The sequence below is a fragment of the Westerdykella ornata genome, assembly GCF_010094085.1.
Source record: "Westerdykella ornata strain CBS 379.55 unplaced genomic scaffold EI97scaffold_9, whole genome shotgun sequence".
Taxonomy (NCBI): Eukaryota; Fungi; Ascomycota; class Dothideomycetes; order Pleosporales; family Sporormiaceae; genus Westerdykella; species Westerdykella ornata.
Window position 1 is genome coordinate 72747 of NW_022986859.1, and position 17747 is coordinate 90493.

Sequence of the window (17747 nt, forward strand, 5' to 3'; positions counted from 1 at the left end):
GAAAGTTGGATGCGATTATTAAGAACCATGCATACTGATGGGATTGAATGCGTATGCACTCACACAGACTCTCCACCATGATCATTTTTCCAACTGCCCGCGTAGTGGTGCGTGACCAATGCTGCAGGAAGCTGTGCTTCCTCCTCTTTCGTATATCTGTTTGATGAGGCAGCAAACGATCGTCCTGGCATGACGAGGACGTCGCCAACTAACTTCGGTTGCAGGAGTTTGGACATGTCTTTTTCGCCAATCGTTCTCTTCAATGTCTTCCCAAGGCTCTTGTAGATACTGTTCGTCAAACGCCTTGGACCAGTAAAGTCGACAACGTCGCCGACCATGGAAAGTGTAAGATTCCCGATTGTGACATTGTTGGATGCCATTGTGGTACTCAAGGAGTCCAGTATGTCGACAATGACCTGCCACATATGGGGCGAGCCCGGCTTTGCCAGAATAGTCCAACTTGCGAACTGGCGGACGAAGGGCATATCCCACCCCATATCGAATTCCCATCCCACAACGAGTGCAGCGTCTTTGTACTGTGGTAGTACAAACGCGTCAAATGGCACGCCCTTGCAAGATACGTCTAGATCGGACCAGATGCCGCCTTTGTCGAATAACAATAGATACCGGAGAAAATCGGCTTTTAGAATCGGTATTGTCAGGCCCAGGTAGCTCTCAACAATACTTGAGACGGTCCTATCGTCGATGTCGGAACGGGATGCGAAGGTGTTCTTCACATATGCATCAGCTGCCTCATCCGTCATGAACTCCGCGGTATAAGTAGGATTGAGCTCGATGCAACTCTCTGTCCAGGCTCTTGTGTCTTCATTGAGACCCTTTGGACCTAATTTGTACCAAAGAAGTTTTGGTATTCCGACACTGTCTGAATCTCCTTCTTGCACAGATGTGACGCCGTTTAGATTCTCATTTTGTACAGGAGAAACTCGTGAAAAATGCGGCCTTCCAGTAGCCCACAGAAAATAGCAAACAAAGACAGTTCCTAGAACCAGCACAGCAAGACCTTTGTACTGTTTGGAAAGCGCTTGTCTGGGGAGTTGCATAGCTGAGCGTGGGAGTGGTTTGGTGTAAAGAGAGATGAGGGGAATAACATGCCAGCCAAGATCTGGAGGGAGCCCACTGATCAATTTCACGGGAGGAATTCATGGGAAGGAGGAAACGCGATAGAGGGCAAAGAGGCAATACGAGGCGCGGAAGAAACCCAAGCGCGAAAGGAGACAAGCCGCAATGCCCCGTGCACGTCGTTTTATGGAATGATTGGCTGATTGGGGGGCGTGCAGACTGGGCCTCAAGATGTTATAGGCTTAGCCGGTGCTAACCCTAGCTGCCAACAACTGTGCCGCTGTCAAAGATCTCCTATGTGTACCGAGTACATAGGCATCTTTCTCGTACGTGTGCCCTCCAGACCAACGCCCATCCTACCCGTGGACACCAAGGACTCTGTCACCGTCGAACTGTAAGCCAATGGGTACCTGAAATCCCACTTTCGCGTCCCCCTGTCTCACAGAAACCTCGATCTTCCGAACTCGCTGTCTGTCTTGGTACCCTCCAACACCATCAGTTGCCGACTTCGCATTCCGTCGACCTTGCTCTGGCGACGAATACCACGCATAGCAATTTCTGAGACGTACTTCTTCATCCATCATGCGATAGATATGAATCGTAACACTACCATCTTGGTTCCTTCCAGGGGCGACAAGTAGGATGAACTTGCTTAATCAACCAACATACATGGCAATGCTACAGCCGAGAAAATAAAATCGTAGGGCAAAAAAACTCGCGTAAGGAGATTAACAACACTCACCAACCTTCTAGGGGGTATGAGGGAAGTGGGAATGATACTGGAATTGGAGGTGAGAGAACAGAAGGAGATGCCTCAACCCGACTATACAAGTATATTCAGCAGCGGCATCGCAGGAACGAGCTCGTGCTGGGTCACGCAAATCACATTAATATAGTCAGGACGAAAAGTGTTGGCGGCCGTGGATATCAGGTTATTCAGGGACACCCCTTAGTAGATATTCCTCTATTTACCCTAATTATTGAAGATGTTTGTATTCAACCTCTGTGGGAAGAGTTGTTCTAGAGTCGCTGTATCTATTGAGCAGCTATACTTCAACTAAAACCTGTGCAAACCTGTTCTTTGCTGGCACTTTCACAAAAGTTCGGGATCCACGTCTATAGAGGGGAACAGCGTTAGATGGTCGCCGTCATTTCGCTCTCTTTCTCTCTATGGAATTTTGTGCACCACGAGTAGATGCAAACCTTACCCTATGGTATACATCCTCGTGGAAGAAATGAAGGCGTTGCAATTACAATTCATGATTGCACGATACATGCTGAAATAAAACAGCCCTTACACCCAGGATTAGCCAATATAATACGCATGTAACAGGCATGGAGTCAGCTGCCCCTCCAACATTACCAATATTTCCGGGATGCCAAGAATGATAGCTTAGGTGTGCTTTTCATGCATATGAAGGGATGCAAAGCGAATCCAATAGCTTTGACAGAGGAAGAAATGTCTCGATACCTTCTTTGTTTGGACTGAATATTGTGGGAGACCCACATCTAATTTGTCCCTTGGTTCTCGCCCATCTTCTCCGTGATCCTCCCATTCACTCTCCGACGTCTGAAACGTACTGCAAAATATTGAATCCCCAGTCTACCACAGTACCGGGTAGAGAGCACAGCATGACGGCCGCAACGACTACAATGCTTTTCATGGAGCCCTGGCCACCAGAACCCAGTCCAAACAATGACAGTATCATTCCGTCCTCCTCTAATTCAGCATCGGACAAGACCAACGCAAGTTCACAGAAGGCGTATGAGCGTCCTTACTTACGCGGCCAACCTACCCCAGCATTCCCTGAAACCACAAACTTCACCAACACTGCCCACACCGTGACCGTCCACCCAGCACGCGCCCAAAGGGACACTTTCACTCTTGACAAACATGGATTTGCATTTCCCTCGTTCCCTTCGGACTCACTTTCCCAAGATGTTCTTGCCTCAATTCGTAATGGAGAGAAAGAGGTAGTCGAGGAACGATATTATCCTATCGTAGAAGCCTTTGTTAAGAAGGAGACGGGAGCAACAAGGGTAGTCATATTCGATCATACTTACCGGAAGAGGGACCCAGAAGTGGATATGGAGAAAAAGGAGAATGCGTATAAGAGGGGCCAGCCTGCTACTGTTGTAAGTTTGATGCACTCTCAACGAGAACCCGTTTCTAACCTTCTGCCGCTAGGTGCACTGTGACCAGTACGTTCGAGGTGTCCATTAAGCTGAAAAAAGGACTTGGACTGACCAACTTAAAACTCAAGATCCCCTTGGGGTGCCGAACGCCGCGTCCACCGCCATCTAGGCACTGAGGCAGAACGGTTATTGAAGGGACGCTGCCAGATTGTGAAGTGAGTCCCTACGTTCCTTCTCTTCGTCCTTTCGCACAGAAATTCGTTGCCGTCCACTCCTTCAGCTGACCACATTTCCTGTACAAGTGTATGGCGTCCCCTAAATGGTCCAATCTACGACTGGCCGCTGGCCGTCATGGATTACCAAACCCTTTCGCCTTCTCACATTCACCCAACAAATCTCTATAGCAAGGACGAAGAGCTCATGGGCCAAACCGTGGGCATCAATCACAGTCCCGAGCAGCGATGGTACTATCTTGAGGAGCAAACTCCCGATGAAGCGATCTTGGTGAAGATATGGGATAACAAGCAGGACGTGGCGAAGTGTGAGTTTCCTCTCTCCAGTCGAATTTGATCTTTGCGGTTTCCCTCACGGAGCATATAGGGGAAGTAGCTGACTCAGTGTAGTATGCGCGCATTGCTCGTTCCAGCATCCTGACTTCCGCAAAGCCGAGGCGCCAAGGGAGAGCATCGAAGTACGGTGCTTGGTGTTTTACGAGGGTGACGTTGAAGACTGATCGGAGCCGTCCGCGGTCGACGTGGCTCAGTTCAGGAAGGAATGTGACCGACTTGCTTCGGCTATGAATGTTAGCGAAAAACGCGCCATACCCAATGAGTTTCTGCTTGCATCAACACCGTCTCCTAATGAAGGAGGGATATTATTTATCCCAATGTCAGGGTATCAGTCCAGTGTTCAGCTCGGTACTTGTATGTAGCCTGACGGCTTTAACTGGCCTTCGCGTTATTGTCTCCTGTCTTGGGAAGCATGCATAGTGGTTCGAAGTCGGGCAAACCCATGTCAAATTGGTATATTTCTTCATGTTGCTGAGCCCGAACGCCGACACCATATGTGCAAAATTCGGAACATGCCGATGACCAAGTCGCCGAGACTTGATTTGCCTTACAAACGCTCGTATAATACAAGCCTCCGTCCACGCAACTCTCATTGGCTTTGCAAGACCTTCTTAGCTCCATCTACGATGTGTTTGACCTCCCCATGACCCTTCTTAACCACTTCCTCCATTCTCTTCTTTGCCTTCTGAAGATCATCCGGTAGAACGGCCTTCTCCAGCTCAAACTTCCTCAACTTCTTGTGGTGTGCGGCTCGTGCGTTCTGAATCGCCTTGTCGGCCTGCTCGGCGGCCTTCTGTGCGGCTTCAAGAGCTGCTTGCCGCGACTCGCCGGTGGGCGGGGGGATTGGGACAGGGATAGTAAGGGGCGCATCGGGATGCGGCTGCTGAGGCGCGAGATTGTGGTTTGAGGCGTAGATAGCAGAGGTGACGGGCTTTATATGCTGGGTGACCATTAGTGTAAGCTTCCTGCAGCGCAAGGACAGGCTCCAGCGGTTGAGAAATAAGGGAGAAGGGAAGATCACGCACATCCTTCTCGCTAACCATGACGTTCAAGAACCGTCCTTTAGGAATAACCTGCGCGATGTCTCCTAACCTCACGGTCTCCTTCCCATCCTTCGCAGTCCCCAATTGCACCCTCAAATTCTCCACCACATTAGGATTCAATCGTCCTCCAGCCCTCAGCTGTGCAAGTTCGTGTGTCAGGCGCTCGATTGCCCTTAAAATCGCAGCTTCGAGCACAGAGACATCGTACGCTTCATCTGTAGGCGTAACGGAGATATCCCGGTCCGGCGGTGCAGAATCGGAGCGAGCGTGCGCTTTGTTTGCCTTTCCAGCTTTCTTATAGAGTGCTGGAGAGGATGTAAAAGGTCTGGAAGGGCGAATTATCCTCTGCGCCTGGGGCGCAGCTTGTATGATGCTGGTAAGAGATGAGCTTCAAAATGCGACAGGACGAATGTGTCGGACGGCTAACCTGCGATATGGGGGTTCAATCGCTCGCTGTCGTAGCAGGCGAGATGTGGAGAAATTGAAATTCGCCGCGGCGCGTGGAATAGCGCGATGCGACATGGTATTTGGGCGTGTTGGATTAACGTTGGCGGTTCGACAGCTTCAAAGTATTGAGACCATGAAATGCACGGACCATTATAAACAGGTCGGGACTGCGTCATTGCTCCCCATCGACATCAGGCTAGGTATGCTAGGTATGACAGAGGTGAACGACACTACTATATAAAATCAAGACCGTAGCGATCTAAGTCTTTCCGCTATCTCCCCAGACATCTCTCCAAAACTGCCGAAACCCATACCTCCGCTCAACCTTTTCGTCACTCACCCTGACCTTCTCACCCACCAGCCTATCCATTACCCCCGGCGCTGCCCCTCCGCCTAAACTCGTTGCAAAACCTTCTGTCTTCTTCGGCCTGGTTGCTCGATCACGGATTGCTTCTGCTAGCTGGGGCGCGACATCAGCATAGCAGGCGTTGAGTTCGCGGGCGAGCGAAAAGTACGGCTTCTTCGCAAGGTCGGGAGCTTGCAAGTTGTAGGAGCGGGTCAGAGTATTGAGTTCCTTGATGGCGACGTTATGGTAGGCCGATTCAAGTGCTTCCCAGGCGGGGTCGCGGAAGGGCTGTCGCGCTGGTGCGACTGTTGACGTTGCTGTACGTACCGGGATCTCTGTAGTCTGGGCATTTGATGAAGGGGGAGCATCCGCAGCCGTACTGTTCGTTGTGCCAGGAGCATCCTGAACCCTAATAGTAGACTTCTGGGGAACCATCTCCTCTGTCACACGCTCGTCGTCCGAAAGGTCCTGGATCTTCAATTCTCCTGCCAATGAAATCTGGGAAATGTGATCATAATCATCCAATGTGTTTGGCGTATCCTCCTTTGTCCTCAAAGGGTTTACTGTGAGCTCAGCCTTTGCATAAGCTTCCGCTCTCTGCATCTGTTCCTGCAGTGTGCCACCTTTGCTAGCGATCACGCGAGCGGCATGTCTTCTCCAATCACTCCGTAACCTTGATCGAAACTTGCTCGCAGCGGCTACCAGTTCCTGCTGCTTCTCAATCCAAGGTGGGACAATCTCCTGTTTCTGAATCATCTTGTTCATGAAGTATTCCGTAGTGTCAATGAACGGATTAGACGCATTGTAGTCTCTCTCAATCTTCTTTCCTCTAGGGAGATTCTTGAACTGTCCACGCGCAATAGCATCTTCTATGCGTTGATTTGCCAGGTTTGCCAGGCCTTGAACAGTGCCTGGGACGACGGAGCGTGCCTCAGGCGAATAGCGATCCTTGAGTTCCTGGAATCTCTTCTCCCTCTCGGCCGCATCGATGTCAGAATCTTTGAGGCTGCTGTATATGCCGCTCCTGTCCCTCGCATTTGCGAGCCGTATCCCACTGCCAGCTTTACTCCTGCGCCCCGTATCAATGGACCGCGGTGGTGCCGCTGCTGGTCCTGGTATGCGTGGCCCTCTTCCCGACCGCAACGGCTTATGCGCATCATTCAACATGCGCAAGCTCGCATCATGGATTGACTCCTCTCCCACCCACGGATCCGCGGTGGCTATATCACGAGTACCCTGGCCGGCGTGGGAAGGCAGCTGCGCTTCTGTGAACGCACTGCGATGTTCAGCACGGAACTGTGCTGAAGCTATCCGCTCTTCGAGTTGTTTCCTTAACTCCTCGCTGAAGCCTGCTTCTGAGACTGCTTTTTGGCTGCTCCGACCCCCAGATAACAGAGCCTCTTCACTCATATCGCGGAGACGACGAGTCATTGCACCTTCATCTTTGTCCTGCTTCGTCTCCTCAATCTCGTCTTCCTTATCCTCTCGATTATCCGTATGTTTCTCATATGCATCATGATCCTCCCGTAACCGTGGCGCCGAGTCTGCGTATTTTCGTAGGAAACCGTTGCGGCGAATTGCTAGCTCAACTGAAGATGCTCCAATGCGGGGGCTGACGCGTAGGAAGCAGGAACAGATATAGGGTGCGGTCGGTAGACTTGCTGGCATCTGTATGCAGAGCTGTCGCAAGAGAAACGCAATGGCGTGGAGGCAAAGCTCTCCGCCACGAAGAAATGGCCTATGTCCCGGACGTCATCAAATGGCCGGATCCATGGGGAAGGTCTGGCAGGGGTCCTACTGAGTCTCTTAGCTTAGTCAGCCGCCATTTGAAAACGCGGAGATTAACTAAGTTTATTCATCTCCATTACTATTTCAAATGTAGGATGTTTATACTGACCAAAGCTTAGAGAATTGCTTCTTATGATTCTTGATATCAGTCATTTCTCAAAGCCCCAGAAAAATAAGCGCGGAAGAGCCCACCTCGCTTTCGAGCTCTACTAAACTTTGATATTCATGGTGCGGAACAGGAGCCCAAATTGTACGTCTGCCCTTCTAGACTCTTCCTCTAGCCACTCAGTCGCTGGTGTAGGAGGGCCGTCAAGTCGCTACATTCCGGATAACCATATCTTGGTGCTTTTCTAGGTTGCTCACTGTTGCGGCACTAGTGTGGAATTAAGGATACAATTAGTCTTAGTCTTGCCAACAATCAGAGCTTTGTATAATAATCAGAGTTTCTACTCATGGCGTGCTTAATTGTAACTTCCCCAATCTCTTTCTCTCCAGCCCATGGCAAGCTTCGATTAGTCCTAGCAACTTGCTCAACACAGATGCCCTCGCCAAACACTCAGCATACATCTTATTAGAGGGGAAGCGAAAATGTAGTGACAAGGCTTTTGCAGTATCAGCCTCTACCGCTGCAGCAGAGGATTGGGGTGGGCCACGCAGATTGTGTTGCGCTCGGCACCAATGGCGGCCATAGGTGGAGGTACGCCGAGCTACTTTAACGTCGAGGGCATGCTAGATCGTACGCCGCCTGAGATGCAAATGAAAATGGCGAAGTCTGGATTGTGGGGCCACGGTATTGAAGATTTCATACGCGTTATCGAGTTATGGCGCAGAGAGGGAAGTATGCGGGATTTAGAGATACCCGTCATAATATTCTTACAAGTGTTAATTTCCTAGATACATGCGTTAAACTTAGTTAAAGAGACGTTAGGAGACGGCGGCTTGCATTTACTGCAGTCTTAGTCGATCCGCTCTTTGTGCCGTTAGCAGATTGAGCGCCGTTGCATTTGGAGCAGTAAACTTTCTTCAAGGCCTGGATGGCGCTGAAAGTTGCAGGACCGGCCATGAGGATTCAAAGTAGCGTAAATAAATTTTTGTAAATTCGCAATTCTGTATCTCCTTAAGCAGTTATGAGGGGGGTAACAACTTTCCGTTTGTTATACCAGCCTGAGTCTCTCGAGTTCATATATCAAGTCCAAGTGACGAGTGTTGCGACTCAAGTGGCTCTTGTAGATACAAAGGAGTTATCTAGGCATGGCTTCGTTGGCCCTGTTATAGGGGTACTTGTATCTAGCTGTGAGGTTTGGATAAGCAGATCTGGTTCGAGAATTACCGTGTCGAGTTGTTATGATAATTAGAAACACTGCATAAGTTGATCCGTTCTCGTTTGTGTCATACAGGAATTAAAGTGAAACATTTCGAGAATACATTGAAACGACGCAACAGATCGAGTACCATAATAGATAATCTGTTCCATAACGTGCATTGAGCATACCGGGACGTTATCTAGCATGTTATCTATCCGTCTCATAGCACCTTGTTGCTTGTTGTGTATACCTCCCGACCCCGGAAACATAGTACGAGTGATCCCGAATCTGACCAGCTCTACAGGAAGAAAACACATTCTTACCATGGACCTCCAGGTTGGCAGATTTGAGTACCCTCTCTCGCTCTGCCAACAATTTCAACACTGCCTGGCCATCCGAACCAGCCGGACATATACTGCCCACATTTGCTGTTCATCTGATTATGCGCATACCAGACATCATTGCTATCAAGGTTTCCAACACTGTTGGGCCTGCTGATGCAATAGTATGTAACAACAGCTTCGACATATATACCAACAAAACCCACTGTGTTCGGACTGGTCCGGAGTTCATGCCCGTTGCCGGCCCATTGAGCGAGACTATTAATTGCTAAACAATAGTTAGTGGCCGTCGTACTTGAACATTTTTTTTAGAAAACCCATACATGTGTCTACGCCAGAAACGTCCAGAGGGTGGCCCCAGCAGTCCGTTCGGCGTTTCTCATGCAGTGCCGGTTCAGCAGCACGGCCAAACTTGGCGCTACGCGGATGTACCGTAGGGTCGTGAGTGACGATAGGAACGAGGCCTGAATTGGACAAAGATTCAATGACTGTAGTCCCGTTGTCGTAGCTATGGCCTACGAAAATGCCAAAATTATCTGGAATATGTGGGATTCGGACGGCGACTGTTAAGCTGGTAGTCGCGGCCAGGGCGAGTAAAGTCGAGAGAAGATGCATGATGGGATTGAAGCCGATGGGCAGAACGAGATGTTTGAGAGTGGGATAGTAGAGTACTGTGGATTTTTTGCGCTGGGAATATTTTTTCTTCTTCTGCGGATAGACAACCCTTTTTATATACCTAGGTACAGGACCTGAGTAGTAGGTTAAAGTGAAAGGGGACACACGTTCAGACTAATTCACTTCGAGCTGGAGGATCTATTGCTTCTTACCTACCTTACATTAACCCTTGCTGGTATGTAAAGCAAAGTATATTCGACGCCTCCAAAGCTGATTAGAAGTTCTGATTTGATAAATGACCTTCCCGCGCTTACTATACTTTATACAGGGGTTACTATTATACGTAGCGCTTACTATAATTTATACAGGGGTTCTATCCTAGGTATCGCGTAGAAAGGCGATTCGCGAAGACGAAGGAAGAACTAATACAATATATTAAGGAGGACTCGGCAGCAATCGAGCTCAGAGACACTCAAACCCACTGGCAACCCGCACATGTACCCCCCTTGTAATTACCATAGTGAATGGTCGAAGTGCCATGGTAACCAGCGGCGGCTGGAACTCCCGTATCTCGGTTCGCTAGGCGCGGCTGCTCTTTTCTTGTAACACACAGCTGACAGCTGACAGCAGGCAGCAGGCAGCAGTTTGCTCACCGGCGCTTTCGCTTTGGGATGTATATGCAGTTCACCGGTTGTTTGGATGTAGTGTTGCTGCACGCGGCCGAGAGACTGCTTGTCAACCAGATTAATTTCATGAAGGGGGCGCAGTCTGGGTTGGGGGCGGTTCTAGGGGGGAACGCCGCCATATCGGATGAAGGAAGAGAGGGCATAGATGGTCAGCTCCAGCGTCGGACGACAGAGGTGTGGGTGTTAGAAGGGGAGAGGTAGTGCTAGCTCCATCGTCACCAAGATCATCAGTAATACTAGCGTACACAGTAGGAAGAGGGGGTGCCTAGAAACGGCACATGACATACGCAGGTTTACGATACAGGCGGTCAGTGCTTGAGGGGGTCGATACGGGGCGGCCGCTGTGGAGACTTTCCCCTAATTTGTTCCGCCTTCATCTTCGTACCATGTCCTAGGTAAGATCGAATCATTCTGTTCGATCTCGGACGCACAACATGGCACAGGCAAATCTGCAAATCTGTGAATGACGAGGGCGACCAACCTCTTACATAGCCTCCTGCAGGTGAATTGTAGCAGATAGCACCCGATGACGCCTTCGTTCCCTGGCCAACATTGCGCTCCAAGTTTATTTGTACCGTCACTCTCGAAATGCCTCCGAACACTTCGTCGAGGTAGGGTTGAGTTATGCCTTCAGTGCACATTTGGAGACCCTGACACATTGACTGAGAACGATATAACAAAGAACCCACTTGTATCATTACAGATGATACGGTTCCTTGTCGACTACCAGGATTCTTCTGGCACTTTGACAGGTGTAGAGCACATCATCTTTCGAAGTAAACATTACCTCTCTTATAGATCTGCTGCCTTCACACTACTGATACAAGGTCTGGTACCCTATCCCGCTGGAACAAGACTAGCACCGTGAAGGAGACGAAAATATTCCCGGAGACGCTGCGAACTAACCACTGAAACTTCTCGTGTATGTATCTATGCTGAGCAGGTTAGGAACATCCAGGCCCATACCGGGAATGGCAGTAAGACGGAACTCGACTTGAGGATGGGGACATGTGTGGGAAGTGCGTTGGAGGAGGGAAATATAACCATATAAAAGCTAAAACCGTGGGGAGAGAGAGAGACGACCGCAAGAAATGAGGCCAACAAGAGAACTAATCATAGAGAGGTCTTCCTCGCAACATGCCGCCCCTCCGTCGCGACGCAGAAATCTGGCACCTTGACCCTCCTTAATGAGCTAATCGCTCATTTCACACGCGAATGCTGCCGTGGACTCTGCCATCAACCCATCAACACCCATCAGAAAAGTACAAGGATTCACACGACAAGAAGATAAGCAGTCTCACTGGAGTGAAAAGGTCACTTGATCCACACACATGTAAGATCTCATGACAAATTGAAATTAACAGTAAGCCCCTAAAAAGAATGATAAAGAAATGCACAAATGTTGCACTCAGGATGAACCCTCTCTGTTGGGACACAGTCACCTGAATAATGCAGTAGTCGGCGATTATATTCATCTCTTTATCGATCTGTACACATTCCGGTGTAAAGATAGCCCGGTCTAAACGAGCAATACGAAACTACCTGTATGCGCATTTACGTCCTGGTCGGCTTTCGTCCGTCCAACAAGTCCTTCAGTGATACTCCACATGTCTGCAGCAGTTCGTAAGTCTGACTACCGTACCCATAACAGACGCAGCCAACAGCTCATGAAGTCGCCGACCAATCCAGTCATACCATGTTCCAGACATTCGGTCCGAAGCGACCATTCAGTGAGGAAGATGATCGCCATTCAGCTTCCTCCATCAGCGCCACCTTTACCCCTTCTCGTCCTGCGATCCTTGCGGGTACATGCGCCACAGCATCAGGCGGTGAGCCTGCATAATCGTGGCAAGCCTCGCTTGCACTGTTTCCAGCGACACGGACGAATCCCACGGTTGGTGACAGTTCCGCAGGTGCCGTTGCCCCATCCTGAGGTGAACAGAAGCACGCGGTAAACATGCGTCCAGTCAGGCGTCCAGGACGAGTTTGCTTCCTTTACATGACCTTGGCATAGACATAGAGACGCTCCATTGGAGGTGATGGTTGCCTTTGCTGCTGGTCTTGCTTTTTCCACTGCTGATGCTGCCGTTTTCGTGGTTGCCATATGCAGCAAACCCGTTTTCACTCTTCGTTCTCCATTTCTGGCGCCGACCATTTGAACTCGGGCTGCAGGACACTACAGCTTCTATACGCGCCCTCAGATTGACTGACGGACGAATTCCATTGTGCCAAAGCGTCTGTTGATCACGCGGCTTTAGAGCGGGCACCGTTCCGCTCTTCGGCGCGAAGTGGTTCATGCTGTCAACACTGTTGCAGCTCGACGCACTGCTCGTTTGGGCTGTTCCGCAAAGAAGTTGCGAGTGATTTTTCCGGTAGCTTGATTTATCATGTTTGAGGTGCGCTGACAACACTATGCAGGAGCGAGGTAGCGCAGTGGTGTTGAGAGCAGCAGGCGTTGAGGAAGTCTCGGACGCAGCTAAGGCGTTTTGGTAATATTTCGCTGCTGGAAACGATGATATCGGACTCTCAACTACTTGGATAAGACTGCCCGAAGGCGAGTAGAATGACAGAGTGGTTGTTGTCGTATTGACCTGCACAATGCCCGCTGCAGCAGCAAGGGGAAGCAACACAGGAAGAGCAAAAGAGGTGATCGACTTAGGCGGTTTAGCATTCCGGGTGGGTATTGGTGTTTCCAGCTTTTCTTGTGAAGGCTGGTACACAGGTGTTCCGGAGCGGTTAGGGGATGGTGAAGGTCCATTCATATTGGGGAACTCTTGCTCAAGATCAACATCGACCCCAAGTACTGTTCCCGAGTACCGTGTGGAAGCGCTACAAGAAGGGCTCACTTCTCGCGCACACTTGAAGTAACCCTCCTCCACCGGGGTAGTATCAGACGTCGATTTTCTCAAGATTTCAATTCCACCCCGGTGGTTCGCTCCAGGTGCCTCTGAACCATTGTAGGCCCGTGAGTCATATTGGTCAGCGAGCGGAGTAGTCCAGAACGGCGAGGCTCGCGCGAATGGGTGTATGCTATCATAACTAGCATTCTCATGCCGATGGACAGAATGCTCAAACTTCCTGCTGCATTCGTGAGGTGTATGAGGACTGCTAAGGAGCTTCCAGGTCGAGTATTCGCTCAAAAGGGGCTGACAGTTATCTGTCCCTAGTTCCAAAAATTCGTCTCGAGACAGCTGGGCGCACGCTTGGTTCCTACCCATCAATTGTTTTCCTTCTCCGGTAAGAGTCTCTGGCAGTTGCGAGGTCACAAGAGGAGACCTTGCCTCGCTATGTCTTGAGGCGCTTCGGAAATTCTGCAGTATGCCTCGTAGAAGTGCCTTCAGTCCCTTCTCCTCGGTACCAATGCCCACTCCCGACCTTTTGGAACTCCCGGCTAGCTCACCGCCACGTGGTTCCTTTTTGATTGGAATGCCTTCTGAGCACTGCGTTGTGAGGTCTGCATTAGGACCTGCCCGATCGCCGATCTGACAATTCCCACGTCGCTCTTGGTTGTTCACTCCGGCTTCATCTTTTCTCCTGGATGACATCGAAGGGCGTTTTGTAGTGGAAGAAGTGCTGTAAAGAACTTGTGCATGATGGGGCCGACGGGCGACATTGTGAGACGGATGTGATTTCAGGGTCCAGTGGGACGTCCTTTCGGCAATAGTTGCAAGCGGTACATTAGGCTGGCATGAAAATCGTGCAGACACGTTGTATGGGATAGATTGCCCATTGCAATGGACCCGACCTGTGGAACGTCAGTACCCGTCCCGTCTGCATGGGATGTTTGAAGAGCATTGGTCGTGCTGGAGCACAGCGAATAGTCCTTGCCGAAGGCTGCAGTAGTCATCTTGCCCAGGGTCGCTGTGTATTAAAAAATCGCACCATGATTGTGCATGAAAGGGACCTTACCTTGGCAAGGCAAATAAGCAGGTGTCGCCGAATCGGCTCCGTAGTTTGTTGAAGGGTGGTTGTATGCAAGGCTTCTGTCGTTCGTATATTCCGCCGTGTCGGGAGCCCAAGACTCTGAGGTACTCATCTCTTTGACTTCCGTGGGCAGCAGAAAATATGCGAGGAGTAAAACGTGATGCTCTAGACTAGAATGGCTGTAGGAGATTCTGCTTCGCAGGGAGAGGGGTGGTAGGAGAACACGCTGGTCATTCTCTTCACAGTGAAGAGTTAGAGTATTGGCTGCAAGCTTGAAGAAGCGGTGGGTTCTCTTTCCCGGTTTCTAGCTCTAGCCCGTTGGGAAGCACCGTAGCTTCCCTTAGTGGATATATGGGAAGCTGCTCACCGCCTTGTCTCTGGTGCTACGTGACGTTTAAGCATATCTTCAAACCCAACAGATGGCGTCTCGTTGTCACCGCTTTCCCAGATACAGGCAAGCGATATGAGAGCCAACAACGCAGGTATATTTGGTTTCCACAAGCACGAGTAATCAGTGTGCTCATGGTAGACCGGTTAACGGGCAAGTCCGGAATAACCCAGGCAGTCCAATGCAGGTGGAACTGTCAGGCACGCCTTCGAGTCTTGCCTGCCCAGATTATCCCGGCCGCCCAGAGGAGCGGAATTCACACAATGACTATTCTGCACGAGCTAATGCAAAGAAATTCATCAATCGGCAGTAGACAATCCAGCTGGCTTTCGTGGGGGCCACCGGCCAGCTGGTACGCAATGTATGACAAGACCAATCATGCAGTGATTCCTCAAGTGTTGGCTCACGTCTCCTGCGCCAATAGTCCCTGCAGACGCTTTGAATTGCGCGGAATGTAGAGTCGTTGCACGTGTAGCGGCAACATTATCGTGCATATTGCACGAGCATATACCGAAAACAGCTTTTACCTCCGGATTTGGCGTGGGATCAAATCCCCACAGGAGGGAGCATTTGTGAGGCGTGAGTTACACTGAGATGATTGTTCGATTTGCGTGCGCCTCGTTTTCACCTTACAACCGATGCTTGCTTTTTACACAGCACAATCTAGCTTGGCACCGATCTCGATTTACGGAGCAAATGCCAACCAGATCACCGACGCTTCCGATCAAACATGACGGCAAACCCGTATCAGCGAACATGGAACCTAGGTATTGAGCGCGCAGGCGCCTATCATGCTAGCCTCATTCCCAGCCCTAACAACAAGTCGGAGAACTCGGTACCGATCCGTAAACCCAGTGAGTGGGATCCCATCGATCAACATCTCAATAATGGCACGCCTGGGGCCCCACCAAGCGCCAGCCTACTCCTTGGATACGTAATTGCGCCAAAGACGCTCGGAGACACCGCCATTCGTTCCGACAGTCGGCGAAGGCTCAAGTGATACAATGGCCATAGATTGTTCAGCGCCAGGGCAGGTATAGTGCGTCTCCTGCACTTTCGGAATCCTCGAGTACATACCAAGGGAATAGTGGAGTACCGCGTGCAACAAACCAAGCCGTTCGCATTCGACCCAGTGTGTCCAACTATATAGGAGGCATAGACAAAGCCCAAGGAAGCGAAGCAAGAATCTGTAATCAGAGAATCCATACCTTCAAGCAGTTCTGTCCCACGCTCATAAGCGACTGTCAGATACAGAGGTTGTTCCTGATGACACGACCCGACGTAGCCTGACTCGAAGATGCCCGATACAGAGTAAATCGACGGCCTGGTCTTCAGCTGTCTGCAGCTGCTACGAGAACGGTAATGAGGATGGCGGTCACACTGGCTGCCGGTCAATCCCTTCGGCGACTCGTCCAAGGACTGCAAAAGAAGGGGATGGCGTGACAAAAGATGCTGTCTCTTTTGACGTTCTTTATCTGAAGCGTTGCGGTGCAAATGGGTCTATTGAGCGCCATTGGTCTGACGTTACCTGTGCCGTCTGCTCTAAGCGCGCTGAATGCCGCAGTCCCAAACTAGAAGGCTAGGTGTAATGCAATTCCAAAATGAGTCGGGCTAGCTCAGGCTGCAACACCGCCAACGCTATCTATAATACCGTATGCTTTTGTTGGCCGAACGCCAAAACCCAGCAAGCTGGCTATTTGTCGGCGTTCCAATCCACTGGACAAAACATGCTCATTCCTCCTGCAACGGCTCAGTTCGGCGATATATGCACCTACGGGTGACGATCCGTACCGTCTCAAGGGCTGCCGCTGAAGTCCGGCCCCAGCTTTACGGAATACCATTTCCTGCCCCTTACGCCTAGCGGCTCGGGAGTGTGTTCATGCCGAATTCTTCTGAGGAGCATAAACGGGAACATAGGTCCCTGATTGGGCAGTTAGGCTCCAAGAGGGCGAATAAGAAACCGGATGGGCGCTTGGCACGAATCAGTGGCAGATAGAGTCTCCCACCGTTGCAACAAGGCTTTTAAAGGACTGGGTTGGTGCGACCACCTCCTCGAGCTCGCCGAGAACCGAGCCGGCGTGGAGGTCCCCCGGTTTTCTTTGAGAAATCCTCTAGCTGCGTCTTGACGTCGCTGTTGGAGTCACAGCCACGTCAGCTCAGGGTGAAGTGAATGGCTGAGGAATGAGACATTACCATAGGTCCATGGACTATTTTGCAAAGATTTTCACAGCCGAAGCCGTATGCAGGTCGGGCCCATCCATCCCGTGAAGATGGTAACATAGTCCTGGGAAGGTGGGATGCATTATTCCGCGATACGTGTCGTGGGAAGGGCGGACGATAAAAGGGAGAGGTAAGCCTTTACACGGACGTTTCTAACCTAATCAACAGCATTCTTGCGCTTTCGACGAACCCTCAATTGCCGGAACGTGGCGGTGCTATCAGAGCGTCTCCATCTGAATTGAGGATTGCCGTCCAAATGAGTACCCTACCCCTTGCCCAGAGCGAAAGGAAAGGTATCCTCTGGCAGCGTTTGGGCATTCAATCTGAGGCCGATCATAGGATGATGCTGGTGGGTACACGTTGTTAATCTCATGTTGTAGGCGGCACTGACCATTAGCCTTAGGACGAGGCGGCAAGGGGAAGAGACCGTCTGAGCAGGAATCCCGAGAATTTGACCAACCTCTCCAGAACAGACCCGAGAATCAGAGCACCCTATCGTTGGGATCAGCTTTCTGAGACCGCAAAGCACAGAGAAATACTGAACATTTACCACTTGGCCAGCCCCCGCACCAGATCCTTCTATGATAGGGCACGTTATAGGGCCCGCGTAAAGCAGGACGAGTGGGTCGAGGAAAATTGGGCCATCAGATGGTTCCTATGGCACAGCTTCCGGTATCGCGACAACAGGGAAGGGGTGTTCCATTCCCAGAGCCACGGAGGTAGAACGCGTTTTTCATTCCTTGATACCAATCTATCTTGAATCAACCGCTGACCCTGCCCAGGCAGTCCGAGTCATTACTATGACCCTGCTCGGGATCGCTTCCAATGGCGTCACCCGCCGCCCTAGATCGACTGGCCTG

The 17747-nt window shown here is 50.6% G+C and overlaps 8 protein-coding genes across 8 annotated transcripts; 2 read left to right on the plus strand and 6 right to left on the minus strand.

The window, feature by feature from the left end:
* Positions 1-59: 59 nt before the first annotated feature.
* Positions 60-1111, minus strand: EI97DRAFT_449987 (uncharacterized protein; the record flags this gene model as incomplete). Its single annotated transcript, XM_033800253.1, has 2 exons — positions 60-883; positions 1030-1111. 2 exons carry the CDS (start codon positions 1109-1111, stop codon positions 60-62), a joined length of 906 nt encoding a protein of 301 aa, XP_033654190.1.
* Positions 1112-2712: 1601 nt separating this feature from the next.
* On the plus strand, positions 2713-3949 carry EI97DRAFT_458006 (uncharacterized protein; the record flags this gene model as incomplete). Its single annotated transcript, XM_033800871.1, has 5 exons — positions 2713-3216; positions 3269-3282; positions 3345-3431; positions 3519-3757; positions 3840-3949. 5 exons carry the CDS (start codon positions 2713-2715, stop codon positions 3947-3949), a joined length of 954 nt encoding a protein of 317 aa, XP_033654191.1.
* Positions 3950-4374: 425 nt separating this feature from the next.
* EI97DRAFT_449989 (ribosome recycling factor) lies at positions 4375-5350 on the minus strand (the record flags this gene model as incomplete). Its single annotated transcript, XM_033800254.1, has 3 exons — positions 4375-4725; positions 4811-5201; positions 5256-5350. The coding sequence occupies 3 exons, from the start codon at positions 5348-5350 to the stop codon at positions 4375-4377; spliced, it is 837 nt and encodes a 278-aa protein (XP_033654192.1).
* Positions 5351-5435: 85 nt separating this feature from the next.
* EI97DRAFT_432899 (uncharacterized protein) lies at positions 5436-7381 on the minus strand. Its single transcript, XM_033798268.1, has one exon. It carries the CDS (start codon positions 7287-7289, stop codon positions 5535-5537), a length of 1755 nt encoding a protein of 584 aa, XP_033654193.1. The 5' UTR covers positions 7290-7381; the 3' UTR covers positions 5436-5534.
* Positions 7382-8874: 1493 nt separating this feature from the next.
* Positions 8875-9830, minus strand: EI97DRAFT_417556 (uncharacterized protein). The gene is made up of 2 exons (XM_033796927.1): positions 9378-9830; positions 8875-9322 (listed from the first exon to the last, which is right to left on the minus strand). The coding sequence occupies exons 1-2, from the start codon at positions 9667-9669 to the stop codon at positions 9033-9035; spliced, it is 582 nt and encodes a 193-aa protein (XP_033654194.1). The 5' UTR covers positions 9670-9830; the 3' UTR covers positions 8875-9032.
* Positions 9831-10135: 305 nt separating this feature from the next.
* Positions 10136-10737, minus strand: EI97DRAFT_432901 (uncharacterized protein). Its single transcript, XM_033798269.1, has 2 exons — positions 10297-10737; positions 10136-10243 (listed from the first exon to the last, which is right to left on the minus strand). The coding sequence occupies exon 1, from the start codon at positions 10472-10474 to the stop codon at positions 10319-10321; it is 156 nt and encodes a 51-aa protein (XP_033654195.1). The 5' UTR covers positions 10475-10737; the 3' UTR covers positions 10136-10243; positions 10297-10318.
* Positions 10738-12322: 1585 nt separating this feature from the next.
* Positions 12323-14391, minus strand: EI97DRAFT_442047 (uncharacterized protein; the record flags this gene model as incomplete). The annotated part of the gene is made up of 2 exons (XM_033799739.1): positions 12323-14100; positions 14265-14391. The coding sequence occupies 2 exons, from the start codon at positions 14389-14391 to the stop codon at positions 12323-12325; spliced, it is 1905 nt and encodes a 634-aa protein (XP_033654196.1).
* A 2752-nt stretch (positions 14392-17143) lies between these two features.
* On the plus strand, positions 17144-17647 carry EI97DRAFT_376302 (uncharacterized protein; the record flags this gene model as incomplete). Its single annotated transcript, XM_033795547.1, has 2 exons — positions 17144-17236; positions 17291-17647. The coding sequence occupies 2 exons, from the start codon at positions 17144-17146 to the stop codon at positions 17645-17647; spliced, it is 450 nt and encodes a 149-aa protein (XP_033654197.1).
* Positions 17648-17747: the final 100 nt, after the last annotated feature.